At 27.2% G+C, this 22,354-nt stretch overlaps 1 protein-coding gene across 1 annotated transcript; it reads left to right on the top strand.

The window, feature by feature from the left end:
* Window positions 1-1,369: 1,369 nt before the first annotated feature.
* Window positions 1,370-22,012, top strand: LOC101240025 (uncharacterized). Its single transcript, XM_065792104.1, has 7 exons — window positions 1,370-1,515; window positions 7,059-7,176; window positions 7,380-7,457; window positions 7,671-7,835; window positions 16,115-16,374; window positions 18,136-21,055; window positions 21,422-22,012. Exons 1-7 carry the CDS (start codon window positions 1,441-1,443, stop codon window positions 21,877-21,879), a joined length of 4,074 nt encoding a protein of 1,357 aa, XP_065648176.1. The 5' UTR covers window positions 1,370-1,440; the 3' UTR covers window positions 21,880-22,012.
* The last annotated feature ends 342 nt before the right edge of the window (window positions 22,013-22,354 follow it).

Raw genomic sequence — 22,354 nt, 5'->3', positions numbered from 1 at the left:
TTTTTTAAAATAAGACAATTGGGTGGAACATTTTCCTATATATTTTTTTTGCCCCTATTATCACATCTCATAAGTGGCATTCATCGTAGACGTATATATCTTTAGCGGTCGAATAGTAATCAGGAATTGTACTAAAAGAAATACCTAAAAGTAAATAAATATGGTAATAGTTATGTAAAAGTAGATAGTTATGGTGTATAGTTAGGAGGAAAAAGTTATTGCAAATTTTAGACTAAACTTTGTATTTATTTTAATGGTAAACGAGTCAAGAATCCTTTTTCCAGAATTATAACTTCTTCATTATCTTTTATTAGTACCAAGATTATCTTTTAGGGCCCCAGCTATCTTTTAGGGCCCCAACTAGCATACCACGTTGGCCAAACATAGGGTGCATTATATTATTCAATAACTTTTATGTTTATGTTTTGCTTGTCTTAACATAAAAATAACACCATTAAAATTTCTACAGTAACTAAAAATAAATAATTGAAAAATGAACATCTAGGATTGTAGTATTATTTATTCCTAAACACATATCAAAAGCATTGCCATGGGAACAAAATTTATATAAATCATATATAATTCAAGTTATATAGAACTAATTAAAAGCTTTTAAATAAAACATGTATTTAATAACACAACAGAGTAAATTGTAAAAAAATAATTCACGCCCATGGATTGGTATTCATTATTTTAAATCATTTATTCATTCATTCCTATTCATTCGTCATACTTAACACATCTAAATTAAGATAACAACAAAAAATCAACATAAATCTATATTTAATAAAAATTTAATAAAGCAAAATATTTTATGAAATATTGTTTTACAAAATACTTCATGATTTTATTATAGTTCTGATTTATTTTTATTGATCTACTTTTATTTCTTATTTTACTTCACTTTTATTTCGATATAGTATAATATATCTGTTTTGCTCACAAATATATATGTTTTGCTATATATATATATATATATATATATATATATATATATATATATATATATATATATATATATATATATACATATATATATATATATATATACATATATATATATATATATATATATATATATATATATATATATATATATATATATATATATATATATATATATATATATATATATATATATATATATATACAAACATATCTAAAATAAATTTCTAAATATGAATTTTATTAATTTGTAGCAAGTTAGTTTTCAATAAAACATTTTCAATAAAATTTTTTGCGTTAAGTTTTGATTTTGATTTGAACTACAATTTTTTTACCCTCTTCTCTTCTTTTTTGATTCATTGATATAGTAAGCGTAAAAATGATATAAAAATCAAGATTTGTTATTTAATATAAAATTATTTTCAGAATAATAATATATCTTAGGTTTAAGGAAGATTCAAAGAGAGTTATATAACTAAAAAAAACGTAAGAAAAATGGAGTCAAAAAAGTCTAATGATAGTGGAACAGAAGAGGAGTTTGAGCTTCCTGTTGTAGCTTCAGATGGCGAGGTAATTATTATTAACCAATTTTATACTGTACATTATGTATTATATATATGGTAATTCTATTCTTGAGAAAAACCAAAACTTTTTTAGTCCATAAATAAAGCTTTAAGATATGAAATACTAGATTATCTAAAATTAGTATGCAAAAAATGGTTATTCAATAATTATTTTTATTTTTTGTTTATTAATTATTTTTGTAAATAAGGATGATGTTGCAGTGACTTTGCATAAGCAAAACAATCATTTGTATCTAAACCTTTTCTTTTTTTCCAATCGTTATATTTGAAGTTGGCATTGAAAAATATTTTACGTTGATTCAACGTTGTATTTTACGTTGACAAAACTTTGTATTTTAAGTTGATTTAACGTTATATTTTACGTTTTCACAACGTTATATTTAACTTTTATCGGAAACAAGTTTTTTGTTTTTTAATTAATTATACATTTATATACACATTATATATTATATATTTATACGCATATACAATCGGTATTGTGGTTTATCCTTCTCCGGCTAATTGCTATATAGAGGCTAAATACCAAGACCTGGGAAGACAAGTTTAGCTCACTAAAGTGCATCATAACCTGCTTCACAGACCAAGAGTAAGTGAAATAGTGTGAAAGTCAGAAGAAGTCGAGAAAGAAAGATAGCGTAGAGAAAGCGGACTGATATTGCACCAGATGTTCAAATGGGAAATTTATGTTCAATATCAAGTTAACTCAATAGGAGCTGCTATTACTTATACCATTTGACATAATTAACGTAACACGCATATATATGCATTTATATACGTATATGTAATGGTATTGTGGTTTATCCTCCTCCGGCTAGTTGCCATATAGAAGCCATTTTACCAAAGCCCGCAAAGACGAGTTTAGCTCACTAAAGACCGTTAGGTCTTCTTGAGGCACCTAAGACAAAATATGAAAAAAACTTTTTTTTGTTCTTGATTATAATATTTAATATGCAGACACTAATTTTAAAAAAAAATACAAATGAAGATATCGTTTAAATAGAATAAAAATAAGAACACTTGAAAAAGACCATCAGACTTCTCAGAGAAAAACCCGTTGAAGCTATTGGAATTTTTTTTTAATGGAATTTTTTTCTGTTATGGTGTTTGCATCAATCATATCAACCATAAGTCTGAATTTGTCGAATTATAAAATATGATTGTACTGGGGTACTTCCAAGTAAACTTCCAGATTGTTGACGCCGGCTCTAGCTGAATAAACGATATTAGTAAGGAAAGAGGCGTGAATTTTCTTGCTAAATGCTCCTCCTCTTGGGTGCTTTGTGATAAAACCAATAATTCTTCTTGGAGCACTTAAAAAACAGGAAAGTAAAGAGCCAAACAACAGTGTTGCTGTGCGTGAAGCCAAGTTACCAACGTTAGTGCATTTACACTTCTGCTGACAAAAACGACATACCACTGCTACAGGATAATTCACCTCCAAAATTAGCAAGGATAAATATATTTGCAGATACTTATACATCCATACGCATACTTATTCTTTATATTATTGTTTTATTTTAGTAAATTTTAGTAAATGGAAAAAAATACAAATCTTTAAATCTTTGTTTTGAGTTAGCGATTAATGTTCAGAGCATCCGCAGCTAATAAGACTAATAAAAATTGACTTGCTCAATCATGCTTTAAATAGAGAAGTGAAATCTTTTATTCATACTCTTCTCGAATATAACCTTATGTCAACTATTAACAAAGCATCAAGAGTACCTAAATGCTCATTGACATTACTAAATAATGTAGTAAATAATAACTTTCATAAAAGCCGTTTTTAGACAGGTATGATAAAGACTGATTTAACTGATCATTTTCCAATATACCTAATAACTGATAACTCGTAGTAATTCTCCACTTAAAACTACAGTATTCATGAGATAAACCAATGAAAGTTCTATATGCCAATTTACAACTTTATTAAATGATTATATTGATTCGAATCTTATATGACAGTCGTAAGAGGTAAATAGTGTTAATGATTTATTCCTGAACCAATTTTGTAAAATATATGATAAGGCATTTTCTACTAAAACAAAATTAATAATATCTGATCTATTTCTATCTCCATGGATGACCAAAGGAATACTAAAATCTTAAAGAAAAAAACAAAATTTCTATGAAAAATATTTGAAATGTAAAACTTATTAAAACAAAATTAGTAACAAAAATTATAAAAATTTCAATGAGCTATAAATAGAATATCGTTGAAAAATGTTTTTCGTTTATACACAGCTATATTTGTTATTGCAACATTACCTGAGGTACTATTTGTAACCTGAGGAAGTACTTATTGTAACATGAGGTGGTACTTACTATAACACAAGGTAGTACTTATTGTAACCTGAGGTAGTACTTATTGTAACCTGAGGTAGTACTTATAACACAAAACTAACAAAAAACTATAGTAATGAAAAACATGCTCTCTGGATAATATATGGGACGAAAAGAAGCGCAAATTGCAAATCTCTTTTTCGTTATCTCAGAGTCCTAAAAATTTATAAACTTAATATTCACCAAGTGATAATATTTATATCTAAAGTAAATTGCGGATCATCTCCAGTAAAATTTCAATCATATTTTAATAAAGTTTCTCATAAGTATTCTAACAATTTTTCATTTATTATAGATTAATTTTTTGCTGGCTTCACAAAGCGATGTTTTATTTCTAGATTGCCCTATTTTACTTGCTCTTTAAATTACAGTTACCTGTGACGGAAAAATTGTTTTATGTCAATTAGGTAGAAATTCAACCCTTCTAAGTCAGAAATTTTTACCTTAGGATAGGATATGTGATTATACTTAGTAAGGTATAATTTTCTAAATTGTAGAAAGTTATACGCAAAAGGTAGAAAATTGAATAAAAAATGGTTATATGAAGTGTAATTTTCTATCTTAGAAAGATAAAAATTATACCCTAAAATGCATATCCTAGCCTTAGGTAAAAATTTCTGCCATTTTTAAGAGTGTAGGTTAAGACCTTTAATTTAGGGTTCCAACTCTGTGAGATCAAAGAAAGTTGTATCATTTTGTTTCCTTAGCCATGAATAATCTTCAAATACTCCTTTAGCCACTTTCAAAACTGTCAATAGCCATAATGTTCAAACTTTTAAACCCAAATTTTAGCTGTTGAAATAATCACAATAACAGCTTAATTCCGCCTTATTGATACATTTAAAAAAAATGTAAACAAATATTTTACTATTTATAATAAATTTATAAATATTTTATTATTAAATATTTTAATGCGAGAGCCATGTTTTAGCTGATTTTTATTTAATTGGTGACTATTTTATCATAATTTATTTTACTTGTAATTTATTGCCGGGTGTTAGGGGGTTGTCCATAAATTACGTTTTGATATTTTTTGACCCCTCCCCCCCCCCTTCCTCTCTCGTAACGCATCCGTAACACTTTATTGACCTCCCTTAATGTTACGCAACAATTTTGTACTCCCACCTAAAAAATTTTTTTGTCTTCTTAAGAGAGGGGGGGGGGGGAGGAAGTTCAAAATTTTCCAAAATACAAAACCATTTTAAATATAATGTCTATAATTTTCTGAGCCTTTTTGAGTTTTTTAATTAGTACGTTTCAGTCTGTTTAATGTTTTTTTTCACTCCAATAGTTTCGTGTAAAATTGTATAAATTAATATCGCTATCCTAAACATGATACCAACTTTAAAAAACTATTCTTCCAATATATAATGCATGCAAAATATTTTATATATAATATATAAAACATAATAATACATAATAATATATTATATACGCAAAAATGTTATTTTATAACTACGATTTTCTATAAACATTAGCGTTAGCGTGGACGAGTCTAGTAAACCGAGGGTTCCAGGTTCGTCTCTCCGGATCGTAATTATTTTTTTTAATTAGTGCACAAAGGTTGTTTTTTTATTGCTGCACATTTTTGTGCACCAACTAAATAAAGTTTTTACCATATAAAGACAAAGTGCAGAACGTGCATTGCGCATAGGCTGTAACAGTCCGTTAACAGCCTATAGCTACTCCGTTAACGGAGAACTAAGTAATATTTAATATCAATTAAGTAATATTTAAGCGTAGTTGATTTTACAATTAACATTTAAATACATCAACTGAGGGTTTTGGTTTGATCAGATACTCTTTTAATTAAAAGAAAGTCTTCTCTAGATTTAAATTAATAAAAAAAAAAAACAAATCGTCACAAAACCGTCAACCCTCCCCCTCCTACCTAAAACGTGACGTAATTTATGCACGACCCCTAAAAATTTCTCCTTAGGGTGGTCCATAAATTACGTCACGCTATAGGGGGGGGGGGGAGTGAGATAGACGTGGGGATAGACAATAAAAATCAGTAATCTCTAAGAATGAACCAATAACATAATTATAAATTACCAAGAAAAAAGTTTCTAGGATTATTTTAGTACGGATCTAAACTGTAAAACTTTTTTTTTAAAAACATATCATTTAAAAATAAATAATTATAATGAAAAAAATAATGCGTGTTCAGCAGAACTATTTCTTTTGAATTTATATTGGCTGTTGTTATAGATTTTTTTTTTATAAATAAGTAGTTATATATTCTGTGAAATTAAGTACTTTTTGAGGTTTTTTAAAAAAGCGGAGAGAATTAATATCGAGAGATAATGGTTAAGATTTGCTAGTTTTTTTTCTTTAAATATATTTTCTTTAAATATATATTCTTTAAATATATATTCTTTAAATATATTTTCTTTAAATATATTTTCTTTAAATATATTTTCTTTAAATATATTTTCTTTAAATATATTTTCTTTAAATATATTTTCTTTAAATATATTTTCTTTAAATATATATTCTTTAGATATATATTCTTGAAATATATTTTCTTTAAATATATTTTCTTTAAATATATTTTCTTTAAATACATTTTCTTTAAATATATTTTTTTTAAATATATTTTCTTTAAATATATTTTCTTTAAATATTGGGATTACTCTAGCTATCTTGATTTGATCAAGAAAAAAATATTTAAAAAAGGATGTTTTTAATGATATCATTTGAACCTCAAGTTCTTTAAAAGATATTTCAAAGTTACTAAGAAAATTAATCGCAGGAAAGGTAAAAGTATTTATTAAATAAAATATAAAAGGAACTTCAACTAATCTGTTTCAAAAAGTTAAAAATCTCTTCACTTCTTGCTCATGCAATGCTGTTACGCACACGCAACTATTGCGTGAGTAAGTATATATAACTCAGGTCTTCAATATCAATAGGTAGTTTATCTCAAATTATTTTTTTTCAATAAAATAACATCAAAGCAAGATAAAACTAAGCAAGATTCAAAATAAGACATTCTTGGTCCTTAACTTAATTTTATTTATGATTTTTTTAAGTTTATATTTTTAATATGGGTATAATTAAAATATTTTATGAACTATTAAGTTCGCTCTCCAATTCATATTTTAAAATAAAGCTCTCTATTATGGAATAGTATTGTATGATATATGTATTATGGAGTAGTATTGCATGATATATGTATTTTGTTAGCCAGAGGTCAGTGATGAGGAAGAGGAGATAACTTATGAGCCAAGTAAAAGAAGAAAAGATTCGTCTCCTTTGGTTGTTAGTGATCCCGATCTTGCTAGGATTTATGCAGAAATGTCTGGTATGTTTGTTTAGAATAATATTTAGATGAAATTAAAATCAGAAAAATCTTGTATCTGTCAATCGAATATTCATTAACAGTCAATTATAACTTTACCATAATTCACCTTTTCAATAAGCGATTTACAAGATGATTGACAGATATGAAGACATTTTCAAAGAAAAAAATCTTTATTCAATTAGTTTTCTATAATCATTTTATAGTAAATGAAAGAAGTGAAGACGAACAAGAATCAGAAGAAAATGAGTCTCCAGTTGAGCAAGACTTATCAGAATCTTCTGGTAATTATGTTTTAAACATTTTTATTTTATGGTTATTGCATTACTTGGCAATCAATTTTTTTTAGAAATAGAATTTTTTTGATATAAATTCGTAAAAGCAACAGTGGTACAACAAAATAGTTGCACAACATGTAACACGCGATACTGTTGTAAGACATTTAATATTGTTGTGTAAGATGAAACATTGCTGTGATATATAATAAATATTTGTAGCTACCGAAGCAGAAATAGATTCAGAAGGCTTAAGAGAATTGCAAAGAAGAAAACAAGAATCAGATGAAGAAAATTTCAGCCAAGATCTGCTTTCTTCTCTGGATGATATAAAAACAGACGAAGAAATGGAAAACATAAAATCTGCAGATGAAGCTATAAATAATGGTAAACTTTCCTAATATTTTTTTAAATTATCAAGTTTTGAAATGACAATAATTTCAGATATTTTTCGACTATATTTACATAAAATAAAAATATAAAGTAAGAACTCATTAATAATTCGTCTTTGGTGTTGTTTCACTCATTATTGTTGTAACTCTCTTCGTTTAAATTTTCTTCCAACTTCCTTAAGATTTTCAATACTTCTATTTTGTATTTAATGCGAGTATTTGTGTTGTATGCGAGTATTAGAGTTGTGCAAAATGCATTTTTTTAAGCCGTGGTAAAAATGCAACCGTGTTTACGGAAAAGTTGTTTAGTATACATATTTAATAAATGACCGTAAGAAAAAGAAGAGATATGCAAATAATATTGAAAAATATAATTGAAAATAAAAAAATATACACACAATATTGAAAAAATAATATATTTAGTTAATCCATTAAGAAAGGTCGTATAAGGTTATCGATACATTTATGTTTTCTTAGGTCATATCGCCAGGGCGAACATACACCGTTATCGTTATCGTGGCCCATTTTCAAAACATTTTTAATTTTTAAATTTAAATTAATTTTCTTATTTCACTATATTAATATGGGTTTTTTTAAACCTGTTTCATATTTTAAACCGTCAGTATATTATGTTGTATTTGTTACATATAATTAGTTTACGAGGCAGTGTAATTGTGTATATGTATACACAAGTACAGTCCCAACGGACGAAGAGTGTTTGTTGGACGTCTTACGGATGTTGTACAGCTTGTGACGTCATAAGATGTTGTACAGACGTCCGCTGGAGTTATACATTAAACTTAGGCCCACTGGGTTACACATTAAACCAAAGTGGATATATTTTACATTTTACTTAATTGAATTTCATTTACAATTATGAAGACTGTTTGATAATATTATTAATATCGGATTGTAATTTATTTATACTTATCTGGTTTAATAACTTTAAATTTTGCTACCGTTTTCATTTAGTTTAATATAATCTTAAAAAAAAACAGGACGGCGTATTTTCCATAACTTTTTTTTCATTAATTGAAACTTATTTCAATTTTTTTCCTGTTTGTCAGGAGTTTTTTTCCTTATAATGTTGTTTAAAAAAGTATATACAAAAGCAAGACCAGAATTAAAACTTGAGAATCAAGCTTTTAATAAAGAAAATACCAGATCAAATTCTGTTGATAAAGAAAATAGATTTTCATTAAATCAACATATAAAAATCATCTGTTGATTTAATGATAGAGCTTAACTCCTAATCTTTTATCAACTCCAAGTTTGTGAACAAACTTTATCATTGAACTTTTTTAAACACTGATTTCGTTTACTTTATGATGTATTAATAAAACAGCTTCTTAACTTTCAAACAAAAGTTTTGTCTCTTAACAGATTTCGGATCGTTTGTATTTAAATTATTGGAAATATTAGTGAAAGCATCAACCGTTTACTTCCCAATTTCCCTTATTACAAATGAAATGCTAATTGTTTGGACATCATTTAACTACATGTTATGAATTGTCAATCGCATGTTAAACAGATAAGTCTTTTAAATCTCATTATGTATGAAAACTTTGCTTTCTCCACCTGTAACATATAATTCTCCAAGTTTCCAAGCAACAACTTTTTTATTAACTGTAACACTAGCTTTATATTTGATAATTATTTTCTGTACCTTCGTTTTGTGTTTATTTTCTAATGTGTTTTTTTATAGCTTTAAAGTTGCAGTTGATCCAACCGTATTAATATGCTTGCAAGTTTTCTTTTGTCTTTAAATTCTCTAAACGCATTTACATTTAATTTCCATTTTTTTAACGCTTTCCTTGAAAATTTTTAATTTATATGACATGCTGTTTAATTTTGTTTTCCACTAATGCAATTTTGTTTTGGTGTTCTCTGGAAACGTTAGTTAACTGAGTAGATATTTAAGTTAACCCATCCCAGTGGTCCATCCCAGTGGGTACGGTACGTTTTATAATGCTCTGCGGACGTTTTTATTAGGTTTAAACATAATAAAAACTTCCAAAATACGTTTTAAAAACTTACCGTACCCACTGTGATTTTTTAGTTGTTTTTCCCTTGAGGTTAATGTTGCTTTTTACATTTTCATCAGTGTAACGTGAGTATTTACTATTCAAAGACAAATCACTGATGTGTTAGGAAGATGAGACATGATACACATTTAGCAAAATTATAAATTTCAATCTTTAGGGTAAATCACATATTCTGCCCCTATAAGGTAGAAAGTTATACCTTTGATACTAATATTAATAGTAATATAAACTGCTGCAACGACTATCGTCGCATAGCATAAAGTTTAAAATTTATACTTTAACAGCCGTTAAAAAATATTTATCTAGTCTAGCTTTAAAAGAATTTATCGTCTTTGCAGATACTATTTTTCCTAGTAATGCATTCCAATGAGGTATCTTTTCGTTTGTAGAAAAGTTGTCTCAGAATTATTTTTTCCAAATTCCCTTTCAAATTTTAGTAAATGACCTCTTCGACTTTGGAAAGAAGTTTTACAAATTTCGTTACACCATAATATATTTCCCTAGTTGTTATCTTGTACAATTTAATGAAATTAGCTCTTATATGTCTCGTTTCCAGGTTTGTCCCAACTTTGTCAACAGTATAACCCAGTATAACCCAGTAAACACATATGTCCGCGAGACGTCTATACGACGTCACAAGTCCGTAGGAGGTTCTCAAGACGTCCAGTGGACATTCTGTGCCCGCTGGGAACTTATATGTTTTCGTTCAGGTGCTAATTTTGTCACTCGTCTTTAAAAATTTTTTAGGTCATTGGTAATTTAATGATCTAATCAGAAATCTGTATTTCTGCTTTCAGTGTTAAGATAAGAAAAGCAATTTTTTTTGTGCTTTCTGATAAGATTCTTTTTGCTTTACATGTAGCAGCTTAGACCGGAAGGTTACATTTTATATCGGATGAAACTGTTACACCTAAGTCTGCGCTTTTGGTTTTGTTTTTAGAAGAAATTTTTTTTTGTCATGTTTTATAGTGTAGTTGAAATACCTTTTTTTTCCCCGATAAAAATCCATTAATCTTTAAGGTAAAAAAGTATACCAAAAATAGTCACATATGGTATATTTTGCTACCTTAAGGGTATAATGTTTTACCGTAAATGTATAATTTTCTACCTTAAAATGTAGAGTATGTGATATACGCTTAAAGGTAGGATATATGATAAACCCTCAAGGTTATTTCTACCTTTTTTTTAGAATATTAGGAGTTAAAAAAATTAGCTAATAATTTCTAAAATAACTAGAAACGGAAAATTAGTCACTAATGAGAATTTTTATCTAAACGATGAAATAAGAGAAATGGTAAACTTAAAACATTTTTCTTACTAAAAAAAGTTGTTGCATATTTGCAAAACAAAAAAGATACTTTATTCATTATCTTTCATAAAAACCTATTTATAATAGATTCACTAATGCTGTTTGCTTTGTTGTTGTCAAGTAAAACCATAAACAACTATTTATTATACTATAGTATAATAAAACTCAGATAGTATAATAATATAATATAACAAAAAAGTATATTAATATAGTATAACAAAACTAAAAATATTCTTATATTATATATAATATAAATATATTTTGAATTTTGAAGTATATTCGTATAATAACAAAACTTTAAAATTAATTTGAGATGAAGCTAAATGTTACTTAGTTACTAGGATTATTGTCAGGGTCAAACTGGCACTGGGGAGCCTGGGGATACATAGATGAGGCCCTTATGGTAGCCAAAAATTTAGCAAAAATAATTTAAACCCTTAATCACAGTTTTTTTTGTTATAATTTCTATAAATTATAACAAAAAAAATCTAAATTAGAAATTTCTAGCATGGACCCCATTCATCAATTTATTTGACACGTTTAAAAAAATAAATCTATATGCAAGCTTTGAAAAAAACTAGTAATTCTATATTGCAGCGTCGAACCACTTTAAATTCTGCACATTATTGTCATGCTAAAATGGATTTACGGTTATAGTAACCGATTTGTATTTTATTGTTTAAAGAACATTAAGCCAAAATTGAAAATCAAAGATTTTAGTTTTATAATATAATGTTATATATTTTATTTTATTATACTACAAATCTTTTTAAATTATATATATTAAAAATTTCCAAATTATTTTTTTTTCGTGAAAAATGAGAAATTTTTTAGATTAAAACATTTTACCGTATTTAAAGCAAAACTCCAATTTGCGAGGTTATAATTTTCTTGTTTTACCTCCACATTTTCGAGTTTTGAGATAAAACGATTTAAAAAAATAAAAACTTTAGGAGACGGCTAATAAAAAGATTTTTATTACTAATGTTTTCTCCGAAACTTTTTTTGATTATAACTTATGTTTTAATATAGTAGAAAAACATTATTTTCAAGTACATGACATAATCAATAACTCAATTTTTTCAAAAGGTGGAGATCAACACTATTGATTTACTATGAAATATTATTTTAAAATAAAAAAATTTCCAGCCCCATTAAATATTTCTGAGCCTCTCTGATTGGGAAGCACTGGCTTCTTATGGTTGGGAAGCACTGGCTTCTTATAGTTGGGAAGCATTGACTTTTTATGGTTGGGAAGCACTGGCTTCTTATGGTTGGGAAGCACTGGCTTCTTATGTTTGGGAAGCACTAGCTTCTTATGGTTGGGAATCACTGGCTTATTGAAAGTGCTTATTATTATAGTTATTATTACGTTCTTTTATTTTTTTCTTAATAAAATAATCGTCTTTGGGAGCCCAAAAATAATTTTGCACCCGCACATTTTTATCCTCTCCAAGGCCCTGGGCTTAATATATGCGCATGACTCAATAAAAGCACAAAATTTAATGTTTTTTTTTTAAACAAATCAATTTTTAGTCTTGTAAATATATAAATAAATAAAAGTATAAGGCTGCTTTACGATGTCTTTCTATATTTTATTCAACACTTCATATTTTAATCGTAGAAATAACTCTCATATTTATTGTATTTTCTTTGCAAAATTGATGCATATAAACAATAAATAGTTTTATTAATTTGAAGTTTTGTGTGTTTTACCTGTCCATCTTGATTTATAGTGGGGCCCAGAACCTTTTGACATGGCAGGGGCCCGGGATGTGGGGGGTAACTTCCTTCCCCCAACATTCCTGATTAGTTTAACCCTGACTTTAATATCTAATTAAATTAATGTACTCGTGAAAATAACAAATGAAGCAACACAACATTTCAAAGTTTAAATAGTTGAAATAAGTTAGTATTAAACTTTTACGTTCTCCTTGAAATGACGGCATTATTTACATGTTATTTATTTAAATGCATTTATTATAGTTCTATTTACTATAAGTAATACTGTTTTTATTTTGTCATATTGTTTTAAAAAATTCAAATTACCTCTCCCATAGTGCCCACGTCAAAAGTGAGAAAATCTGAATAGTCAAAATCTTATTTAGCGTCAAAAATAAGATATCTGCAGCATTATTTTTCAATAAAATTTGGCAGGCGCGTTCTTCTTACAGTTCGTATTACAGAAGTTTGTTTATTATTTATGTTTGCGATTTTTTATATTTATATGTATATAAATATAAAATCCTAATGAATCTTTATTATGTAATCACGAATACTATGGAACAAAAATAAATTTAAAAAAAAACTAAAAAACTAAATAAAAAATTAGAAAAAAGAAACTGTTATACTGTTTAAAAAATATCTATAATGTTAAATAATCCTTAAAAGCAATGCCACAAAAAAAAGACGTTCTTGCAACACAATTTTAAAGTAGATAAAGAAAAACGCCGCGCAGAAATTTCGAGATTTTCGTATACCAACAATTACAAATAAAAAAACGCTCTGCCAGTCAGAAAATTAAAGTTTATTGTTATATTTTTTAGAAAAAAAAATCTTTCTTTTAATTGCATTTTTATTGACTCAATGATTACAAATGAAAAAAGATTGAATTTATCAAAGTTATGTCCTTCATCAGTATCTCTTAATCAGTATCTTCTAATCAGTAGCTTCATCAGTATCTCTTAATCAAAACGAATGTCGACATTTTCATTTTACTTTTTTTTGGACTGGTTATTTTATTTTAATTAACGTTTTAAATTAATTAACATACTTTGATAGTTTTTTCGATCTTAGGAGAAAAGATTGCACTAGTGTAGTATTTAAAACGCTAAACTTAATCTCTTCAAACCCAGGGAAAAAAGTTTTATAGAATTTCTATAAACTTTTGGAACATATGGTCTATAGAAATTCTATAGAATTCTATAAAATTTCTATAGAGTCTCTGGTAATTTCTATAGAAATTCCAATGAAACTTTTTTTTCTACTTTTTATTTTATAGAAAATAATGTTTTATAGCAATTTCTATAGAAATTATTAGACATTCTATAAAAATTTTATAGAGTTCTATGGAATTTCTATAGAGCATATGTTTCAAAAGTTTATAGAAATTCTATATAACTTTTTTCCTGGGAAACAATATTCAAAAAAATCAATTGTTAATAACTCTCAAATTGCTGATTATCTTAAACTGTAACTCTTTAATTGTTGATTATCTTTTTTAATATTGTTGATTACTTCTTGAAATTTTTGATTATCCCCTAAACTGTTGATTATCTCCTAAACTGTTGATCATCTCTTAAATTGTTTATTACCTATAAATTGTTGGTTATCTCTTCAATTGTTGATTGCCTTTTAAATTGTTGATTATCTTTTTAATTGTTGATTATCTCTATAACTTTTGATTATCTCTTAAATTATCGATCGCTTCTTAAAATTGTTGATTATCTCTTTAATTATTGATTATCTCTGTAACTTTTAATTATCTCTTAAGTTATTGATCGTCTGTTAAAGTTGTTGGTTATCTCTTAAACTGTTTGTTATCTCTTAAATTGTTGATTATCTTATCTATTGTTGATTATTTCTTAAATTGTTGATTGTCTTTAAAATTTTTGATTATCTCTTAAATTGTTGGTTATCTCTGAAATCTTAAATCAAGTTAATTCAGCAGGTAGTTCAGAGAAAAGTTATAATTAAATCACGCACGTAATTATCTACAATGTGATGGTGAAAGGGGGAGGGGGTGTTTGATTGACAAATTAAAAAATGAACAATTATAAATTGCAAAGGTAATGTCTATGTTTGCTTTACAGTTTGATTAAATTAAAATAAAATTTAGAACATGTTATTAGCATGCGATAACAATAACTAGATATTTTACTCAAAGACATTTCAAAATTATTTAATAACTAACACGCAGAGTATACGTCCATCGACTTATGTAGGGATAGGCGCCGTGGAGTACACATACATCGAATGAGAGATTTGGCTTATTTAATTTCTCGACTGAGAGATTTGGCTTAGAAAGGTTATTTAATTTTAAAAAGTTATTTAATTCAAAATTCTTTTAAAAAGTTAGAAAAATATTTTTTAAATAGGGCATGTAATATAAGTAATAAACTAAAAAACTAGTTATAAATAAATTTCTTTTTAAAGAATATCTGAATTTTTTAAATGTATTTTATGATTTAATGTAATCCTAAAGTGTGTCTTATATTTACTTTATAACTTAGTTAAAATAATATGATTTTTCGATTAGTCATCATTTTGTATTTATTATTGAATTATAACCATTTTTAAAAAGGTTATCATTTTATACGACACTCAGTGTGTTGTTGAGTGTCACAGTTACAAGAGTGAAACTTAATTCGATCTATACTAATATGAGAAACATTTTTTTTTTTTTAAAAAAAAGATAAAGTTATATTGAATATTTTAACCCTGAAAGAAATGTTCAAACAAACATATCATAAAAATTTAATCTAAAATTAAGAAAAAATCCTAAAGGTCTACTCGCAAACGTTGATAAAATTTCGTTGATAAAATACTATACAGTATATATATATAGTATAGGAAAGTGCATCTACATAAAATAAACTATGTACACTTTTTGCATGGGGTGATGGGGTTTCTTTTAATGCCATTGTAAAAGAGTCTCAGATAATTACCAATTTTGATGAGCAAAAAAGTTTGGAGTCTTGGAAACTGTTGGTGTTATTGCAATTTTTCAAATTTTTGTCGTATTTTTCATATCGATACATGTAACAAAGTTTTAAGAAAAAAGTCACATGATAACCTTTTAAAATTAATCACGAGCTTCTCTGATTGCATTTCATTATTCTGTGAAATAAAGATACATTTGATTTGAAACTTTATTTGAAGAATTTTTTTTTACTAATTGTTTTTTCATTTTATATTTAGAAGAAGTTGAGTTGCCACATATTGAAGATTGGACATTTGAACCTGAGGACTATTTTAAAAAAACAAAAATTAGGAAAAAACTTCCTAAAGATAGTGAGGATTCAGAAAGCACAGAGTATGAATCTATAAAATCTGGAGATGAAGAGCATATAAAAGATGATTCGGCTCGCAAAAAAGTTTATAAACCATTAGTATTCAATTTTGCAAATCAGGAATTTGAAATATTTGAGGATTACATTGATGAGTACGACAACAATTTTGTAAGTAGTGAAAAAAATTAATATGCTTTTATATTTCAGACAAAATCGTTAACTTAAATTTGTATAGTTGTCACTATGGTATTCTTTTATCCATAAATTTTGTTTATTAATACACAATAAGTATATCTTATAAGGACATATTTTTACAATTATTGGACCAAACATGTGTTTTCAACGTTTTTATGTATTTTATTTATACTTTGTTTTTATTGTTGATTGAAATGTTTGTCCGTTTCGAAAGAATTTTTATGGTTAATATGACCTTACAGCAACAAAACTCAGCCATCACGTGAATTGAAACAAAAATTTTCTTGATAAAGCAAAAAAATGTTTTGTTACGACTCACGTTATGACTTTTTAATGAAAACGGTTGGGAAACACAGTGGGTGTGTTTCTATTCGTGAAAAATATTTGCAAATTAAACGTTTTAAATACCATTGCATTATTCACCAAAAAGCGCTGTGCACAAAAGATATGGAATTTGGCCATGTCATTAAAACTGCTTTACATTTGTTTACAAAATAAGAGCAAGAGAACTTCATAGACGAGAATTTTGTTCATTTTTTAAAATGAAACAAATTAACACGGAGAACTCTTATTAAATTGTTCTGTTATTAAAAGGCAAATAAAACATAAACCAAGTTTTTTGAATTAAAAATGAAGTGTTACAATTTTTGGAACCAAAAAACAAGTTACCATAAGAATGCGGCTTTTTTAAAAACAAAGACTGATTATGTGACCTTGCATTTTAAGTGGATATTTACCTAAATTACAAATTACCTAAATATCTTAAACACAAACTTGCAAGGTGAAAACATTTTATTTAACCTAATTATAACATAATTTAAACATAATTTAACCAAGCTAATGCTGTTAAGGCCAAGTTAAAACTATTTGGGGAAATTTGGCCAAGTTAAAATTACTTACAGACAATTTATCATTGAAAAATCTTTATCAATTTTCAACATTTGAAAATTATTATATTGAAAGTATGATTATCTGTGTTGCGTTTCAAAAGTACAAAGCTGCCATTTTGAAACTTTAAAAAGCATTTGAAACTCGCTTTGCAGATTTTAAAACTGAAACTAAGAATATTTTGTTCTTTATCAATCCATTCACTATATTAGATAATGATATTTGCAACTATACACCAAAATTGCAATTGGAAATCACAGAAATTCAAAACCACTGATTTGAATGTCTGATGATTTGAAAGCAAACTGTGTATATCACCTATTTCTAACTGATTAGAAATCGTTCTGGAAATTTGTTTCAAAAAAGTGACTTTCCTGAGCTCAATGATATTTCAGATTTTTCTGTAAATTTTGGCTCCACCTACGTTTGTGAAAAAACATTTTTACAATGAATTATATAAAACGCAAGCATAGGTCAACTCTGACTGACACCATTTTTATAATCTGATACTTCTATATACCTCAAAAATCAACTCAGACATTGAAAAACTAGTTTCAGACGGTCAGGTTCAACACTACATATAATTATATTGCTTTGATACAAATGAATATAATAGCTAACAATCACATATATTTTTGTAGAAATAAATATTTTTTGCCCGCAAAATTGTTTTTTAACATTTTTATGCCGGTTTTCTAAAAAGTCTGGCCACCCCTGTTAAAGTACAATACTATAAAAAAAGTTTTTGTTTCTTTTTTTTCTTGTATTTTTATAGGTATATATTAGGTTTTAGACACTTTGAGTCGTTTTATTTTGATTCATAGTTTTGACTTTTGTCTTATTTAGGAAGAAGATTTTTACACGCGATATTTATCATCAGCTTCTTCCTCTACTTGTGAGAGTGATATTAGTAACGAATCCTGTGAAACTGAAAATCCAAAGTTCACTCTAATACCAGTTAAGCCAAGATTAGAAAAGAGAAAAAAATCTTTACGAAAAAAAAAAGATGTCGATGTAAGGCATGCAAACAATTTTAAAAAAGATACGTTGGACGTTAATAATAAAAGAAATATCGAGTTGTTGCAGAACTTTTTTCCGTTTACGCAAACGCCTCTTGTTTACGAAATAAATTTGCAGAAGTATGAAAATGTACAATTTCCAAAACACTGTGAAAGAAAAAAAAAAATTTTAGTTAAAGGAAAACCTCAACATGAAAAAAACTCCAAAGCCATTATTCAAACGGGAAAAATAAAAGAAAAAAAGTTACGCTTTTATTATTCTCGAAAGAAAAGAAATTTAATCTATAATCGTTTGCACAACGAGAACAGCATTGAAGAAACAGATTCAGGGCCTGATAACGATATCCCATCTTATAAAGCTAAAATGGCATACACCAGGGTAAGAAACAAAACAACTGGCACTATCATAGAAGTCATATTGAATCAGACATTCAGAGCAATTGACAAAATTGAATTAGCTAAAGAACGAAAACGTGTGCCTTACTTTGCCAAGTATTTAATACAAGAGATATGTTATAAATTAGTTAACGATCTAGAAAATAAACAAAAAACAGAAGCTGTTAAATTTAACCTTGAGATTTTATTTGACCGTTGGGAATACGAAATAAATTTAAGAAAAAAAAGCATAATTAACAAGCGTTTAAATGAAATTTCAGAGCTTATTGTCACCGGTGAAATCAATAACGCCGTATCATTTTTACATTATGAGGATTATGTTTGCGCGTGCCTTGTGCGAGATGCATTTGCGGAATCATTTCATTTCTTAAAAGTCCCGACGAAAAAAATCAAACAAAAATTAAATAGTATCTTCTTTCAATATCATTTACCAAAATATGATTTTGAAAAAAATGGATTTGCAAATGTACTTTTACGAAAAAGACGACTCCAACGTGAACAAAAAGCTCCTGTTAAGGTAGCAAATAATAGATACGAATCTAAAAAATCCAGAAAAACATCAAGTCGATTTAAGTTTATGAAAAATATCCTTGATGATATAATTAATGGAAAAGATTTTTTAGATAAAATTTTACAACGCCACAACAATAAAATCATATTTCCAGTTAACGAGATAAATAAAGCATCTGCTTCAGATTACAGCTTTAACCAAAGCCTAGTTGGAAATAAAGTTTGTATTGTAGATGAATATGAGAACCAAGATGATCGAGAAAAAGTTGAACCAGTGACATTAAAAACAAGTGAAGTTGCAGAAAAATTTAGACGCGTAAAGGTCAGATTAAGTGTGCTTGACATATGGCAAAGGGAAAATGTAAAGTTAAAGACAATGGAAAGGAGAAAAAGTTTGTTGTTTAATAAAGTCAACTACGAAGAAGAGCAATCATTTATCAACGATGAAATAGATGTCAATATACTTTATGAAAATGAAAAACACGAGGAGAAAACAGTTGAGTTACTAGATCCAGATATAATTGATGAATCAGATTTAATAGAAAGCAAACTAGAGCTTCCACCTATTGAACAAGAAGTAAAATTGGCTTTAAAAACAAGTTTGTTACCTACAGTTATAAATCCAGTGAAACAAAGATTAAAGTGCGTTATAGAAAATCAAGTAGGTTCAAAACTTGAATTAAATAACCTCGAAAAAAATTATAACAACAATGAAAACGATGTAAAAGAAATACAACCTGATACGGCAGTAAAACTTATAGAAAAAAATAGAAAAGTAAGTATTGAATCTGGCTTTTTATCGTACAATGACGAAAACCATAGCAACAACGAATTCAATAGTTTTTTAGAACATTGTGATGTTGAGAACGAGAATAATTTACAGGATATTGTTAAACAGATTCCTGTATTCGATCGTGATTTTTATTTAAACCAGTGGATTGTTCACGGTGTAAACCTTACTAACTTATCTTCGGAATCAACTAAGAATATTCAATCTACTCAAAATCAATTTTCTCGCAAAGTTTACCATAAACGACCAGTATCAGCCGAAAGTGAAAGTAATATTTTTGAGATTGCTTCAGTTAATCAAACTCTAAATCAAAAACCTCATGTTCCAGGACGTTTAAACTCGGCAAGTTCGAATCGATCGGGAGTGTCAAGTAGGTGCTATTCCGGTCGTTCAACAAGCATGAGCGCTGTTGCATATTATATAAGCGATAGCGAAGTAACAACCAATAGCGATCCACAATTAAATAAGAAGCAAATTAACACCAAAATTGAGTTTTTTGTTCCAGAAAAATTATACGAAGAAAAAAAGGAAAATAGTGCTGCTGCATGGGATTTTTACCTCAAAAGAAAGCAAGATAAACAGCATTTGGAGCAATATGAAGCTATATTAAAAGGAGTAAATATTGAAGGTTCTGAACTTTATGTAAACGAAAAGCTGTTATTACTCAACGAAGAAAAAGAAGAAATACTTAAAAACTTTAGCAAAACGTTACTGAGTTATTCAAATAAAAATGATGATGAAGTGGAGGTTAAGCTTTTACGCCCTTCGGAAACTAATGATAATCAGTTTGAAGGCGAAATAAAACACAATGAAAGTGATGTGGAAATTGAGCGAATAATGACGCCGTGGAAACCACTTCGACATCGTCCACTAACTCCCGATTCAGTTGACTCAGATGAAGAAGTAAAAAAAATGAAAAATATTTATATTGAAGCAATGAACAAAAAAAAGACGTTTGACGAAGAAAAACAAAGCAAAGCCTCGCTTTTGGAGTTAAAAAGAAAGCAATTAGATATTGCAAAAAGTGCATGGAAGAATCATTCGAACAAAAGTATAAAAAATTTTTTCCGATATAAATTTTAATATATTTAGTCTTTATTTTAAATACCATAGTATAATATATTCTATAAATAGTATAAACAAAAATGTACTATTTATCGTTATTTTAAACTACATGTTCAAATATTTTTTTGGTACAAGTCAAATAATTATATTTTTAATATGATTATTTCACTTATAATGATGATATAAATATGACTTAATAAGCCTACAGTGCATCATAAGGCTTATAATATGAATATATAATACAATTGTATTGCAGGCTCTTTGTAAAGAAAAAATAAAAATTATATAATAAAATAGTAATCTTAAATTATATGTTATAAAAATTAATAATTTTACCTAATAATATTTTTAGGTCATATAAAAGAAGCTCTGGAAGCAAATCGCGAGTTGTTTTTAAAGCTAGAAATAAACCTTAAAAACAATTTACCCAAAAGACCAGAACCTAATAAAAGATTTTCTATTGCTGAACCTGAAGGAATATCAAAAAGATTAATCGAAAAACAAAAAGAAAAAAATATAAATGAACAAGTCACTCTTTTAAATAAAAGAGCAAAATCAACACCAAAATCTTTTTCGAATTTAAACTATAAAAATGATTGTTTGTTTCCAAGCATTCCAAAAATAACAAGTGTTGTTCGAAGTTCAGAAGACTATAGAAAGAAAAAAATTGTAATAAGAAATACACAAAGTTCTCTCAGCGAAACAAAAACTAAAAGCACTCTCAGCTTTACAAAATCGAAAAGCTCTCTTAGCACGATTGATGCAAAAAATCAAACGATGTTTCATAATGGATCAAAAACATTGCGATAGTTATTATGTTCAATGCTATGCACTGGCTAAATCTACAATACTATTGTAACTAACGTTGAACTTACTATTATAATGAAAACTGAAAATCGGATATGAGATGTGAATTATGTTTTGTATAATATTGTGGCTTCTTAAAATTTTGACATTGCACAACCACAGTAAGGTTTGATACTGTACAACAACAGAGAGGTTTGACATTGTATAACCACAGTAAGTACAGCCACAGTAAAGCTTGACATTGTACAACCACAGTAATGTTGGACATTGTACAACAACGGTAAGGTTTGACATTGTACAACCAGAGTGAGTATAACCACAGTAAGGTTTAAAAGTTTATGTACTATAATAATATATAATTTGATATATAATATATAATTATATAATATAATATATAATTTGTTATGAAAATATAAATATTTTTTATAAGTTCAGCATTTTATTTAAGAATCAAAGTTTCCACTAATTTACTAATAAA

The sequence above is a fragment of the Hydra vulgaris genome, chromosome 03, assembly GCF_038396675.1.
Source record: "Hydra vulgaris chromosome 03, alternate assembly HydraT2T_AEP".
Classification (NCBI taxonomy): domain Eukaryota; kingdom Metazoa; phylum Cnidaria; class Hydrozoa; order Anthoathecata; family Hydridae; genus Hydra; species Hydra vulgaris.
This window is presented reverse-complemented; position numbering and strand designations above follow the sequence as displayed.

Coding starts and splice junctions, on each gene's coding strand:
- LOC101240025 (XM_065792104.1), top strand. CDS start 1,441: ATGGAGTCAAAAAAGTCTAATGATAGTGGAACAGAAGAGGAGTTTGAG. Junction 16,375..18,135: donor ATGAGTACGACAACAATTTT/GTAAGTAGTGAA, acceptor TGTCTTATTTAG/GAAGAAGATTTTTACACGCG. Junction 21,056..21,421: donor GAAGAATCATTCGAACAAAA/GTATAAAAAATT, acceptor TAATATTTTTAG/GTCATATAAAAGAAGCTCTG.